At 38.8% G+C, this 15,859-nt stretch overlaps 2 protein-coding genes across 5 annotated transcripts in view; both read left to right on the top strand.

Annotated features, from left to right (window-relative positions):
- The window catches only part of LOC132843282 (1-phosphatidylinositol 4,5-bisphosphate phosphodiesterase beta-4-like), a 62,721-nt gene extending 55,295 nt beyond the window's left edge, over positions 1-7,426 (top strand). For all 4 annotated transcript variants that reach the window (XM_060866481.1, XM_060866480.1, XM_060866483.1 and 1 more), the window contains 6 exons: positions 924-1,099; positions 1,959-2,060; positions 2,151-2,208; positions 2,321-2,407; positions 2,581-2,617; positions 5,267-7,426. In XM_060866481.1, coding sequence (XP_060722464.1) covers positions 924-1,099; positions 1,959-2,060; positions 2,151-2,208; positions 2,321-2,407; positions 2,581-2,617; positions 5,267-5,355 — 549 coding nt within the window. In that variant the 3' untranslated portion in view covers positions 5,356-7,426. The remainder of the gene's footprint in view (positions 1-923; positions 1,100-1,958; positions 2,061-2,150; positions 2,209-2,320; positions 2,408-2,580; positions 2,618-5,266) is intronic.
- A 2,420-nt stretch (positions 7,427-9,846) lies between these two features.
- On the top strand, positions 9,847-15,586 carry lamp5 (lysosomal associated membrane protein family member 5). Its single transcript, XM_060865019.1, has 7 exons — positions 9,847-9,923; positions 10,043-10,317; positions 10,942-11,120; positions 11,243-11,374; positions 11,782-11,899; positions 12,887-13,075; positions 15,289-15,586. The coding sequence occupies exons 2-7, from the start codon at positions 10,260-10,262 to the stop codon at positions 15,462-15,464; spliced, it is 852 nt and encodes a 283-aa protein (XP_060721002.1). The 5' UTR covers positions 9,847-9,923; positions 10,043-10,259; the 3' UTR covers positions 15,465-15,586.
- Positions 15,587-15,859: the final 273 nt, after the last annotated feature.

Genomic DNA, 15,859 nt, shown 5'->3' with positions numbered 1-15,859 from the left:
AGTACAACCAAACATGTACTGTAACATTACATAAAATGAAAAGGTTTAAGGGTGACAAGATCAAATACGTGCATGACACTGTAAAACTCCTTCATGCCTGTGTTCACTCTTAAAATGATCAGAATCATTGAATTAAAGCTTCTTATATATAATAATTAAATGTAATTTTAGGAAATATGTATCTCAGTAAAATGGAACACTTAAGCTCTTATTTAATTATATGTCTATGAACAAATCCATACTTTTACCTCCTTACATTTTCATTTTCACTAAAGTGCTTATTACAAATCTCAAAGATTGACTCTTCTTTTCTCAGGCAGCCAATTCAATACAGTCATAATATATATTTATATATTTGATATCCTATATTTAAACCATTCAACCAATTCACTCTACTAGTCATTTTTTGTACAAATGCTCCCCGCTCTTTTGACATGCTTCTTACATACGATAATGAAACGCATGACATCATTAAAATTCCTAGAAATTTAAATATATATTCGAATTGAAGTTTCTGCTAAATAATCAGTTGTTGTCTGGTTTGCGGTAGCCTGGTGGTTAAGGTGTTGGACTGCTGATGGGAAGGTTGCGTTCAAATTCCTGGTTCACCAACTGCTGAAAATGCTGATCAAGACCCTTAATGTTCAGTGGTATAAATTGAAATAAAAACATAAGCCACTCTGGATAAGGGTGTCTGCCAAATGCTGTAAAATGTAATGCAAATCTAAGGGCAGTTGTGTCAGTTTTCAGTTAAATTCACAATAATTCTAAGAAAAATTGTGAACACAAACACTAGGTCAGGAAACAAATAAAAAACCATACATTAGAGCATTTATGAATGAATTATTATGAATGAATTTCAGGATTGGCTGTACATCTTCTGATCCAAAAGCAAGGAAATTAATGGGTCTGTCATCCTGCAGGTGAAGGATATTGTAGCCCAGCAGACGAAGGAGTGGTCTGAGATGATAGATTCTCACAGCACGGAGGAGCAGGAGATGAAGGACGCGCATGTGACGCAACAGTGTGAGCATCTGAAGAAACTACTGTCCACCGTCCAGGAGCAACAAACCCTGCAGCTCAAACTTATCCATGAAAGGTGAGTTTGTGCCAGTAAAATACAGTTTGCAGTTTAACAAATGGCAGTCGCTTTTAGCTCTGTTTATGGTAAAGAACATTGTGTTATGTTGGCTTAGTGTGATTCTCTGTGAAATAGATATGTTTTTATTCATCTCGTTACCTGATTTATATAGTAACTAAGTCTGGACTTGGTCTAAGGAGTTTAATGGCATTACATTCCCAGTTTTGGTGATCTTCTTAGCAGTTTCTATAGCAACAATGACTCATCAACACCTGAATTTCTATAACTGGAGATAAATTATGCTCATGCCTTACTAGGAGATCTAGAAATACTGTCTCTCATGACAAACTGCCAGCAAAGCAACAGACAAATGACACGTTAATGGGACACCAACCCAGAGAGACTTATTGAGGTGTTTGGCCTCCCCCTAGCCATCAGAACAGCTTCAGTGTACTTTAGATAGATTCTGTATATCTCTGGAACTGTTAAATGGTGTTTTGATGATAGTGGCAGCCAGCACTGTTCAATACATTACCCAGAACCCCCCAAAGGTATACAAGAGGATTAAGATCTGATGCCTGAAGGCCATAGGATTAGATATAAGTCATTTACAATAATGAACGCTCGCCTTGAATTACTTAAATCGTTAACGCTGCATCTTTAATGCTGGACTGAGGCCAAACTGAGAAACTGCTCAGTATCGCTTTACATTCTACACAGCATGGTATGATAAGTGTATTTTTTTAATCTATGCCTGTTTTAATCATTCCATGAATTTGTTATAAACTTTAAACTCAAAAAGATGCAACAACGTATTACTTACGGAGATATTCATTAGCAAAAGATTGATTTGAGTCTTTGCTGTTTCTTTACACAGACAGAGCAAAGAAATGAAGGCTAATCAGGCCAAGACGTCCATGGAAAACAGTAAAGCCATCAGCCAGGACAAGAGCATTAAAAACAAGGCTGAGAGGGAAAGGTACATGCTACTGTAGTTGCAGTAAAGCAAATTCCATGTTTGTATTTGTGTAATGGGTCACGTGTTATCTGATATCTTTTTATATTATAGGAGAGTGCGGGAATTGAACAGCAGTAACACGAAAAAGTTTCTTGAAGAACGAAAACGGGTTGGTTGTCTGTTTTCTTGCATTAATTATGAACTACTGTTATTAGAATGAAATACATATTTGAGCCCTATAAAGCACTGTGTTTTAAAAAGAGAAGTGTTTGTCCCCATAGTTGGCTATGAAGCACTCAAAAGAAATGGAGCAGTTGCAGAAATCGCAGCGTGAGCAGCTGGAGAAACTGGAGAAGTTCATTGAGCAGGTATGAACGCTGGAGTTTTTTTTTAATAGTACAGCGAGACCATGTAGATAGATTTAAATGTTCATTGGAATAAAGCTGAACACCCTCATCATTTCATTTTTGTTTCTGTTTATGTTCCATTACATGTTATACTCATATCCATTTACATAAAATTTACTTTTTTTTTTAAACAGCTTTTGAAATCACATCATGCAAACTCTCAGAGTCAAGGTAGGCTCACGCATTCCTCCATTCTCCTAAAATCAGCATGTGCTTCTTTTCTCTGTAATTCAGTCCAATTGTGTACATTAATGTCTTGATGTGTTATCATTTACATTTTAAAAGTTCGTTTTCACTAAAGTTGAGGTTTAGAGTCACAGAATGGAAGTGATCGTGTTGAGTACGGGTCCGGTAGTAGATCAGACATTTTGTGCTGAACCTTATAATGCCTGCTATCAGTTGTTAGACACTGTGAAACCCTGCTATAGATGATTTTTGGTACCTGTGGGTTTTACTTTATTTCAGTCATAGAATCAGTCATTATAGCTAATATATCAATAATTTTGTTCACACCTAATTAAGAGATGGTGTGACTTTCTTGGAGTAATGAACATGGAGTAATAATATAACAGGTTTGAGAGAAAAACCATAACTGAAACTCTATTTCCTTGTTATCTCCTAGTATATTCCCATTTACTCATTCCACTACTGTGATAAAATTTCCCACATATCACCTTAACTCCATCTTACCTTAGCCACCTAGGCAAAAAGAGTTGTGTAAGAAAGCCTTTAATGCATTATTTTTCACATCCCAAATGAATTTGTTTCTCTTACACCACATTAATATTCACCCATTACAATTTTTATTGAATAAAAAGGGACTTGTTACACCTTTAATTCCTCTATACTTGTTTATTGTTGTGGAACAACCACAAAAGAAGTTTTAAATATTAACTTAATAAGTCTTCCATCAGGAAACTTGTTTATGGATAATGTTACACAAACACTGATCCTGGAGACCCCTTTAAATAAAAGTTAAGTCAATGTCTCCTCAAATAAATTTGCAACTTAGAAATGATTACCTACATTATTTACTACATTTATTTCATGCGTCCACCATACAAGTTTCAGTGCTGTGAAAATTACGTACTTTTACGTGGGCTATGGGGGTTATGAGTCACAGTATTGGGTTCGTTTATCACAGAAAGGACATATAAATCGCTTATACTGGAACACGATTAAAGTAGTTTTGGTACACAGCTCAATGCGGGCAATGGTATAAGCAATGCGGGTAGTGCTGATTTTCATTTTTTTTTCTACTTCCTAATATTTCATCTCTAATTCTAAGTTTCTTTTCTTTTCTAGCATGAAGTAATTGCTCACAAATCAGAGCAGTGTGTTGCTACTCTGTTACCCGACGTAGCTTTCTGTCCGTGCATAGAATGAGCCACTCGGCGGGCTTATAATGAGGCGTGGCCATGTGCAGCACGTTTAGGTTGATTACCTGTGCAAGGGTGTTGCGTGGCAACCGGTGCCGGGTTTTTACAGTGATGTACATTTTGCATATAGAACTACTGCTCAATCCAAGCTGTTATAGAAAATTAGTCAATAGTCAACAATGTGAGCTTTTTAACAGTGCTGTGGTATATCAGGTATTAAGGAAAGTGTTAATGATATACTGTATGTGAACAGATTGTGGACTGAAGATTTCTAGAGGTAGTCAGGAACACATAGGGTGGTACTAATGTTGCCTGATGCCTACAAGACCATATCTCAGAAGCACTTCATTAACCTTGGGTTAACATGAATATTTGATGTGTAAATAGCTGTTGATTTAAAAACACAAGCCCAATGTTAATAGGTATGAATTAGGTTTGTGAGCTTTAATAATATTTAAACAGTGTTCCAGTTGAAGTCATTTCAGCATCCTGATTCAGGTTGAGCACAAATCACTGCATGGTATGCAAATGGTTTTGTACTACAATGAGGGGAAATAAGTGTTTAGACACAAATGTTTATTTAATGTACTTTCAGTGCATTTATACACTGAACATTTACATGACATTTGTTTTTATAAATATTAAAATCTGCACTCAATGAGCACTTTATTAGGAACACCAATAAACCATCAGAATTTAGAAAAATGTAATTTCAGTGATTTGACTGGCATGAGTGTTGATGCTAGATGTTAGGGTTGTTAGGTTTTTACTCACAACAGTCTCTACTTACTTTTACTGTCTAGTTTACTTAAAATGATGCAATAAAGAAAAACGTCTACTGAGCAAATGCCGTGTGTTAACAGTCCAGGCTGGAGGTGTAATTGTGTCAGGAATGATTTCTTGGCACACTTTAGATACCAATCACTTGAATGCCACAGCCTATTTGTGTATTGCTTATTAGATTCACAGCATAAGAACAGATAGGATTGCATTGCTTATATCTGTTGTCTCTCAGTGTTCATGAAATTTACACCTGCATATCAAACTACTGTAGTTGTGGTGACTTTGTCGTTTTGTCCCTAAACATTCACCATCATTCACCATAATTGCTAATGCATGAATGACCAATGACATCTTTCATAATAACACAAGTAAAAAAAATTGCAGCATTTATATCTAGAACTATTTTTATTTGTTTGTTTACTTGTTTTATAGAGTCTGGATACTTAGAACAAAGTCAAAATACATTGTGTGTAAATGAAGTGGAGAGATTCACTGGAAGTATACTTATATAACAAAAGTGCCCAAATACTATTACTTAATAAAACAGCATATTAATGTTGGAATTAAAGAATAACATGCTTTTATTTGATGTAATAAGACACTGTGACATGTAATGGCCATTATAAAGAAAGGCTGTCTGCCTGTGTGATCCATACAGGCCAAGGACATGCAGCAGATGGTGAAGCTGGAGGCGGAGATGGACCGCAGACCAGCCACAGTAGTTTAGCAGCTCCAACCGTCAACTGAGTAACAGAAAGAGACTCCTTCTCTACACCACCATCCTCAACTCCCTAGTTCTGTAAATTTCCATAAACTCTGAACACTTCTGCTACTTTTCTTTGTCCTCGACTACTCTGAGCCTCCTGTCGACCCTTTGTTGATCTGTAGGAACTCCATCTTGCATGGAACGAAAATTCTGGCTCCACCCCATTCACATTTCCACCGTTGCTCCCTTTTGCTCAGCTTTTCCCCTCTGCCTATATCCAACCAGCCCCTGACATCGACCTCTGTCTTTAGTCTGTCCTCGCTGCTGAGGTGCTCCTTCTTCTGCAGGATCTAGGCTGATGCTGGATGCACACATACAGCAGTGTTTTTCTGCCATTGCCAGTGCTCACAGTACAGACCACAGCCCATTCCTGTCATGGTGGCTCAAGACGGACAGAACTCCAAGTGTTCTTTATAAGCCTTTTAACTTATGTCTCAGTGGTACTAGATTGTAGTAGCAGCACCAGGCATATAAAGGCGTAACTGAAACGATTTTAGTTGTGTTCTTTGTCAACACAAATTTCTGTAAACAAGTTGAGACAAATATTCTGAGCACTTTATCTGTCAAAGGCTGTCAAAGAAATTTGTAGCAGTGCACTCGGTTATACCGGTGCTAAGAATAAACAGTTGAATGTCAAAACACTGTACTGAGGATTAAACGGCCTGATTTGAATGAAACCAAACAAAGAAAGCACGTTTTTCTTTCTTATGAATGCATCGCTTCATTTTTAAGACTCAATTCTATTTCATTTAATTTCTTATCAGGTAAAAAGTTGCTTTAGAAATCTTTTAGCACTGTTTGGTTAGAAATACCACTATGAGGTTTTTGTGTTTGCAGATACATTTTGACACTGTACTGTTTCTGTTACACTGTATGTTTAATTGCACATTTACATGTAATGAGAGCTATGGTGTTGACATTCCATGATGGACCCAAATACTGATGTGATCTAAGGAATGAAGGACAAAACGTTTTCCTGAGTTACAGGAACTTTTTGGTAGCCAAAATTTGCACCCTGCACTCTACAATCAGAAAGTTAATTTGGCAGCAATCATTGAAATTGGATAAGTGCAATAAAGATAACTTGGATTGAAGGAAGAGGTGATGGTTAGTAAAGGCTCTTAATGTTAGTACTTGGGCTGTAATCTTGTATTCAAGTCATGTAACTTGGTCCCTCTTGTGTTAAAAAATAGGCAGCTCCTGCTTTGTGCTCTGAAGCAGGCAACACATCAGTCTTCACTTAACAAAACCTAAAAATGTTTGCCTCCAGCAATAGGATAGGCCACTGCAGTGAAGTATCATGCCACTATCTGATGATACCTCTTAAAATCAGATAGGAAAGAAAGTATATTGTATATACTGGAAAATATGAATGTAGTTCATTTCACCAGAGGGTTTAACAGTATGCTGATTCTGAAAGGGCTCCGGGATAGTGTACATGTTTGTTATGGGAATGCGACTTAACACCACTAAGTTATTTTCTTTCTTTTTTTTCCAATCTTTAAAATGAAGACTGGTACCTATAATGTGTTTTCACTACATATCTGTTATGGAATAATAAGCAAAGTACTTTTAAACTTAAACCCATTGCTTACAAATGTGCCACTTGATGTCTGTTAGGATGTTTAAATTATTTTACAAATGGAAAATGCCAAAATAAGGGGTTATTTATATACAGATATATAAATATATAAATAAACATTAAATATAGTGTGCGGTTTAAAAATATATTTCATGTTAGAGGCTTTTTGCACTAGTTGGCTGTTCTCCGACTTTCATGTAGATTTTTTGCTATACAGTTTGCAGAGGAAAAAACTTATTTTGCAGAACAATGTTGCTTTGAAATTCATCTGTTTGTACTGTTTGTTTGTTTTGTTTTTTGTTTTTTAGCTATATGCAGCTAGTCAATGGACCATTATGTGGGTGTTTTTGTATTTATATTGTACTTGTCAAAATTCTAGCAATGGGAAATACTAAAGTACTGTTGTTATTCTGCGACTTTAATACTGTTTTATAGTATGTGTACCAATAAACTATACAAGTGTTAAATGACACCCAGCGTCTGCCTGTACTTATTCAATAGAGGTAGTGAGGACGTTAGAATGAGACGTTATTTTCAAGATGCCAATTAGACATTTAAATGAGACATTCTGCGTTATGCATGAGCTGAATATGTTAAATCCACATGTATTTTTCATTTGATATTTTCCATGTTTCCATGGATTTCGAATGTCTTACAGTTCACATGCACATTCAGATGCCAAGTGTATTCATGTTCTCTCTGAAGCCTTTTTGCTAATTACCGCATTAATGCCCGCGTTCAGAAACTACAAAGTCCGCAGATGGTGTTGGGGTCGCCGTGGAAACGGCACAGCGCCGCGGTTATAAAGAGGCGCGTGAAGATGCCGCGATCTGGAGGTGAGAACTTTCTTTCCTCTGACCTGGTGCTCGGTTCAGTCTCCTCCATTCAGAACAAAACGTCATGCTGAAGCTATCCGATAAGTCGGACTCAAAAACCGACACCAAATTCCTTCTGGATGCCATCTCGAAAGACAAAATGCACCTAGCTAGGTTCATCCTGGACGCACTGGACGGTAAGATCGTGGACTCGAAAAGCGACGACGAGCTCACGCCGCTTATCTCGTCTGTGTTTTTGCCAGACTCGCGCGCCAGAGCCAAGTTCATGAACCTGCTGTTACAGAGAGGCGCTAACGTAAACCAGCAGGACGAGTGTGGGCGCACGGCGCTTAGTTACGCGTGTGAGAAAGGCTACCTGGACGCCGTGAAGATGCTGGTGAAGAACAACGCCGATCCGGAGATGGTGGACGCGTGGGGAAACACTGCGCTCATGTACGCCGCGGTCGCTGACCATTCACTGGTCGTTGAATTCCTGGTGAAGGCCTTCAAACGGCTTGGGCTCCAAATCGACCGCCAAAACAAAGTAGGTAACTCAGCAGTGGAGGTGGCAAAGTACTTGGGCCACACCGATTGTTTATCCGCGTTAATGAGCAACTCCAAAAAAGACGCATTAGATGAAAGATTTGCACTTTTGCGCGCCAACGAGGGAGAGGACACAAACTCCGAAAAGGAACAACCATCTGAAGTTTCAGACACGCACCAGAGCAAAAGCTCGAGCCGGAGGAAATGCCCTAATTTATGGAACAGAATGATGTCCATGGACTCTATCGAAGAGTTAGAGATTGAAAGTGAGTCTGAGAAGGATAGATGGCCAGTATCTCCACAAGGCTGTGCTTTTTCAGGTGTGCTCACACCGAAACCGCCTCAGAGATCCCGCGTTTCGCAAACTTTAAAGCAAGTAGCTGAAAGCTGCCTGAACAACCATCTCCCACCATTATCCAGAGTGACAGAACATCACAGCCCGGCTTCAACCAGGACGTCCAAAATCCACGCGCTCACCGCCGGAGCTCTATCCGGTCCGCTCGGTATCTTGCTCACGCCTATAAAGAAAGCCAACAGATCGGACTCGGACAAAGAGGACGTCACTGCGATGAGGTTTGATGACAGTTATTACCGGAAACGGTGCAGTTTGCCCACCAGCGCTCTTGGACCAACACCGCTTGAGCGGCAAATGCTGAAATCTGCACGGAAAAGCAAACCTACTCCTAGGAGGGGCGTCAGTTCGACGCCTCATGTCGATTCTGTAGACTTTTCCGCCACTGCGTTTTCTGTCCTGGGCAACAGGTTGCTGAGGCGCTTCACTTTGCCTGAGTTAAAAAAGCCTGGAAAAGAAGTAAGAGAAGGTTGTGGCGCGCACGGTGGAAGCTGTGAAACGGTAGCACGTGGCATGCCGAGGTCCGAAACCTTCCCTCTGTGCACCAACCACCCGCAAGTTGGAAGTAAGCCGAGTATAGACAGCATAAGCGCAGTGAAGTGCGAATTTGACTTTCAGCTTAAAGCCAACTTTTAACCGCGCTGCTGCGTTTGCAAGGGGTCACGTGACACGGCAGCGGACGAATCAGTTGTTAAAGTCGAGGATCTGCGTTGTGTCACGCCGACGTGTACATGGATGTTTTTAGGCTTGATGCTTGAAGCATGTTAGAAACTGTTCTCATTAACACTATTTGTATTGTCTATAGGTCTTGTTAAGACTTAGTAAGTAAATAGATAAAAAAATAACATAAATAACATAGTGTTTTATTTGTATCCTCTAATGTATGACTTGTTATTCAAATTCCTCATTATTCTTTTGGGCTACAGTATGACGTGAAATTATACTAACATTTCACTCCATTCTCGAGTTAAACCCAGTAGAGAAATCCCATTGGGGATATGTATGTGTGCATGACCGTATGGACGAATTCTCAGCTTTGTCCTCTTTCAGCTGCCCATATCTACAACCCTGCGTATAGCGCACGCGCGCGCGCTCACACACACACACACACACACACACACACACAGGCACAGGACAGCAGCTGCAATGTTGGAGGGAGTGAGGAGGGAGGGTAGAGGAAAGGAAGGGTGCAGCGATTTCCCCCAGCTCCCCAGCTGAGAACCCAGATATGGAAATCACAGCATTGCGGGAGTAGAGGTTTGTCCTCACCTGGCCAACTTACCGGAATCTCCACCACTAATAAAATCTCCTGTTTTGGTGTGTGTCTAATGTAGACTATATTTGCAGCACTTTTTTCTCTGTTTTCACTTTTTTAGTTATCTTCGTTGTTAGTGCGGCTCGTATAGAGTATCCCTCATTAAGCGAGTTCGTGCGCGCAGTGACCGGATGCTACCTCACTCAGGAGACACCCGGATTTTGCTGCATCCGCAATGATCTGAGTGTTACTCCGGAAAGTCGTGCAGCGTGTCCGTGGTGCATTTTCCACCCCAAACCTTCAGTTTTTACTGTCTCAGAGACTGCACGTGCGTCACTATGGAGTGGCTAAGATTCAGAACCGTGGACAGCGCTGGTGTTTTCCTCTGTCTCCTTTGTAAGTAGTGCTTAAACTGCGGCTGCGTCCCAAACCTAACACTACCCGAGAACCGTGTGTTTGTGGTTCTGTGTGTGTGTGTGTGTGTGTGTGTGTGTGTGTGTGTGCAAGACACTAGATATTCCTGTAACTTAAGATGCAAAATAAGTCCCTCCGTTAAAAGGGTTTGTACTCATTTAGTATTTTATATTGTAAGTCTGAGCAACAGTGATTCAGAAATCGCATATGCACAATAATTTATTACCTTATGCTATGTTAAATACGAAAATATGCGATTTTGTAAGTAACATCTGCTTTTAAAATACTTTGTTTAGTACCAGAAAAAGTATATGTACGGTTTCTACATAAGATAAAATATAAGTGTCCTCTCAGATGTACAGCTGTGGTCATTAAGGTCCATTGTGCTTTGTGATGTTCCTTACACGATCATGTCCCTCCAACTAACGGTAATCCTGATAGCATTAGTCTGTTTGTAGATCCAACATCCACGTTAAGTGTCTATTTTCTATGTGTATTGTGTGATTTTGGAAAAAAAAAAAAAACAAAGTGCTTGCTGCAGAAGTACTTGGTAAACTGGTGTGGTGTTCAGAGCTCAGTAACATGAACATGCTGGCTGAACTGCAGGCACGCTGTCGGGGGTCTCAGTTGTGGCAGAACAGGAAGTGGAGAATCTGTCCGGTCTCTCTCCAAACCCAGACAAAGACATTTTCGTGGTGCGTGAAAATGGAACGACTTGTTTGATGGCGGAGTTTGCGGTGAAATTCGTGATTCCCTACGATGTGCTCGCGCTTAACGGAATAGACGTAAGTTTTCTCACTAAAACACATCTGATTAGCGTGACTGTCTCACTTTAAACTGTTCAATAATATTTAAAACGGCATGCTTTTGTGACTCGGTCCTTTTTGATGATGTGGTTGATCCGCAGTTGATCACGGAGCAGGCGGCTGTCTTTCTCCCTCGCGGTGCGCAGATCGCAGGCATGTGCGGAAGCAGCGAGGCAGAGCTGCATGTCTCCTGGAGCAATAACGCCTACACGCTCCGCCTGTACTTCAGCAAGGTGCGCAAAGTCCACCTAACTGCTTCTGTCTCTCACAGGGTCAGGAATTGGGCAGGTTCATTATTATTATTATTATTATTATTATTATTATTATTATTATTATTATTATTATTATTATTATGGACATTCATTCAGGGGGTGTAGATTACAAAACCCTTTGATTATGTGCCCTAAGAGTTGTGCCCACAGTGTGCGCCTGCGTGTTCAAACACGTGTGATACTATAGGCATGATTTTATCCTTTGGCTTGTTTTATGAATAGCTATTCCACTATAGTATTGTATTTGTGAGTGTATTTGGCTGGTAATGTGTAGGCGCAGAAACAGTATTTCTTGTTTGTGTGTGTGTGTGTGTGTGTGTGTGTGTGTGTGTGTGTGTGTGTGTGTGTGTGTGTGTGTGTGTGTTTAGGAGAAACGCACCGTGAGAAAAGATGGGAAAACTACAGAGAGTGAAGTGTGGAAGATAAGCAAGGTTCAGCTGGTTTATGACACCTCAGAGACAACGCACTTCATCAACGCATACAATCGTGAGAACAGCTTTTCCCACTGTGCCTATCTCTGTTACAAATGTTAAATAATAATTAAATAAATAAATAAATAAATAAATAAATAAATAAATATGATTATTATTATTATTATTTTTATTATTATTATTATTATTATTATTATTATTATTATTATTATTATTATTATTATTATTATTATTATTATTGCATTTTCTTATTCTCCCTTAATCCAGAAATCTTATGTGCGCATCATGCGACATTATGCACAACTTTGCTGTGAGCACTTTTCAAAAGCTTTTTTATCGGTGAAGGTATTCATGGTCAACAGATTCCTCATAATAATTTTTTTTTTTAAATAAGTAACTGTGAGACTGTTAGATTACAGTGTTATATGTTTTAATGACCCACTCAGATCAGGCGAGAACACTGCAGTCTACTGCGCAGTTCCTCTGCATCTGCGCGTGATGTGTCGTTAATTCGCGACTCTTTTTCTCACATTGAGAATTAAAGCCTTCATCCTTCATTAGCATGATTTTATATGTTCCGCCAAATCAGCAAAAACATGAATATATACGTGTATGATTATTTTATTTGTATGTAGGGGATCAAGACATTCATAATGTTTTTTATTTTCTGACTGATCTTAAAATTCCATGTATTTTAATGTGTAGCACCTAAGTGTACATTTAACACTTCTATACTGTCTTTTATACAATAGGTGTATAGTCTTATGTAATCTGGCAACACTGAGGCAATTACTCTGTAATATACACTCTATTAAAATTACTGGTGCAGGGATGTAAATTAAAAATGAATAGAAATTAATTTGGATACACACATGTTAAAGAGGCCATTTAGGAATCCATTTATCTGTTCAAGGGAACTAGATGTTCATATGATGTCAGCATTACATGATTTTGAATTTTGATATTATCTTATACAGACCACAAAGAATGCAGCGTGAAAACCCCCCACAAAAACAATGTGTATGTGTGTTTACGTGTGCAGCGGGGAAACACACTGCCAGCACCCATCATCTCTCAGCCTTGGTGACACCGGCTGGCCGCTCGTACGTGTGCACAGCTCAGCAGACCCTCACTCTTATCTCCAGTGACCACCAGAAAGGAATCACGGTCTCCATGTCTGACCTTCAGATCCAACCCTTTGACATCCAAAGCGACTTCGTGTTCAGTGAACGTAAGAAGCACGCACACACACACACACACACACACACACACACACACACACACACACACACACACACACACACACACACACACACACACACACACACAGGACTGTATAAGGGAATTCTGTGAGAAAAATAGAAAGAAATTTGTGCTCTTACTGTGTCCTTTTAATGTTTTAAACAATTCTAAGATATAAGAGTGATTCAAGGTGATATGATATGTAAACACCTTTATTTCTTTAGAAAACAAAGTAGTAAGTAGAATAAAGCACAGTGTCCAAAATGTCTCCATACATAGAAGAGATTAACAGTATATTTTAATATAGCAAATGAATGTAGATAAATTTCAATTTAGTTACAAAATATCATCTACATGATTTGTAAAAACAAGTGAAGTTGTTTCTCCCACTGGCATTATGATGGTGTATGTGAATGCATGTCTATCACAACCTTGTGACAGATTTCTGGTTCAGATATATACAGAGATTGTGTGTGTATGTGTGTGTATATATATCTTTTAAAAGCATTCTTAAACGATGTCTGGGAAATAAATTTAATATAAACTAAGCATGAAAAATGTAAGACATTTTACAAAACAAACAAGTCTTAATTTCCCCTATGTATGGAGACATTATGGACAATATTAATCTAATCTAATCAAATAGAATATAGATTTGATCAATTTTTATAAGACATCTAACTTTTGACTCATACTCAAAACAATGCAAGTATACAGCTTATGAGTGTATAATTCATTTTCCTTTCACAGAATCATTATTATGAAACTAAACTGTACTGTATATCACAAATTTTTTTCCACACAGATCCCATATGCAGTTGTTAAACAGGACATGCTAGCTTCTAGCTCAGACCTGCTTTATGGACTAGCAGTTTCTAAAATTTTTGAAAACGTCAGCATGCCCAGCATCTCCTAAGGGGAAGCATGGAGTTGTAGTAGAAAACCACCTTCACCTTGCAGTGTAATAGTGAGAAGAGATTAGCCGAGTGTGAAGAGCAGGACTGTAGCATGAGGTCATTGGAAATTTATCACCATCCCCATCTCCTCCGGTTAATGAGGCCGTCAGTTTTGTCCCCTTTACACTCGTGTGATTTACAAGCCCAGTAAAAAACCCAACCTGCTGTACCAAGTCACTTTGTGCTGATCATGCACAGTGTGGATGTGAGCACAGTGTTGTGTATGACATAGCTAGCTGATGTCCTCTCTCCTGGTACTTGTGTGTGTGTGTGTGTGTGTGCAAGAGAGAGAGAGAGAGAGAGAGAGAGAGAGAGAGAGAGAGAGAGAGAGAGAGAGTAACACATTTTACACAGACACATTATTCATTCAGAGGTCAATGAGCCGTTTCAGATTAGGCTTCTAATTGCTTACAGGATGACTTGTGCAGTGCGGTAATCCTCTGCATGCACCAGCAGAGCTGTTGTAAAGGTAATCCTCTTACTGCAGAGCTCACACAAGGGTCTAACAGAGCTAATATTCCGGACTTCACCTTAAATGGTGAGAGAGTCTGTATTTAAAAATGGCTTCCAAAGATCTACTGGAGGGTGAAGTTATGACTAATGGGATAGGTGGAAATGTTCAGAAAGATATAACAGGAGCAAGAACTAGAGAGAGATGAAATGAAACAATCCACAAACATTATAATGGATTTTAATAGCCAATATAATAACTAATCAATTTACTATAAAGTATTTAATATTATATCTTAAAATTAAGCCTTAAAATATAAGATAAAAGATTAAACAATCAGTGACTGAAATCCTGATTTTAAATCACCTATGAATCTGATATTCCTCTTGTTACTTAATATTATATTATATAAACTATTATACCAGAGTTTATGGGTGAGATAAGAAAAATATTTTGCAAAAGTTATGCTCCAAGTGATCTTAGGGATTAATAGTGGGCTTTTTTTCAGGCTGTAAGATCCTTTCAAGTGATGCATTATTCATTAATATGTATTCTAAGCAAATACACTAGATGGCATGAATGTCCTAAGGGTTATTAAAATGATATTCTGGATCATTCTGATCTGCTGAAATATCATACCTTGAAGGCGTGATATGCTTTGAGTATAATTGTGCAACAAAACCCCAACAATACAAAAAACGCATAAAGCAGGAGAAAAGAAGCTCTGAGGGTAACTGCTTTATTAATGAACTTCTTCAGTGCCATTATGGGCACTAACGTTTTCTTCTCCTACAGCATATAAGTGCATCACAGACCAACGTGAGCGGATAGAGGAGATTCTGCCTCTGGTGTTGGGGCTCATTCTGGGCTTCATCGTCGTCATCACCGTTATTATCTACCACTTCCATCTCAAACTGACGGCTCATCAACCCCAGCTGCCCCGCGACCGCTCTCTCTACAAGCACATGTAGAGACTGTCTATGCACCATGACCAAGGCATGCCATTGGGGGAACAGTCCGATATCCGCAAACATTTTGCTTGATGCTTCTGTGAAAACTTGAGTTTTTCCATCATTAATGTCCGCTGCCTAATAGTCCGATCCCTCGTGTTTGAGTTTTTTTTTTAAATTGATCATTTTGCTGATAAAGATGTTGATAATAATGAAATATTAAAAGATATATTTGACACGTTGTACAAATATTTCATGTTGTGCCAATGCCATATTGTATATCTCAGTGTGTAATGTGTGATAAACTGAAGGGATTTCTGTTTCATTAAAGTGAAAGTGAAATTCATGAAGGTATTTTGAGATTAGATAGATTATATGATATATGAATTATGGTATGAAAAGTTGAATCATGCAAA

This window comes from Tachysurus vachellii, chromosome 3, assembly GCF_030014155.1.
Source record: "Tachysurus vachellii isolate PV-2020 chromosome 3, HZAU_Pvac_v1, whole genome shotgun sequence".
Lineage (NCBI taxonomy): Eukaryota > Metazoa > Chordata > Actinopteri > Siluriformes > Bagridae > Tachysurus > Tachysurus vachellii.
This window is presented reverse-complemented; position numbering and strand designations above follow the sequence as displayed.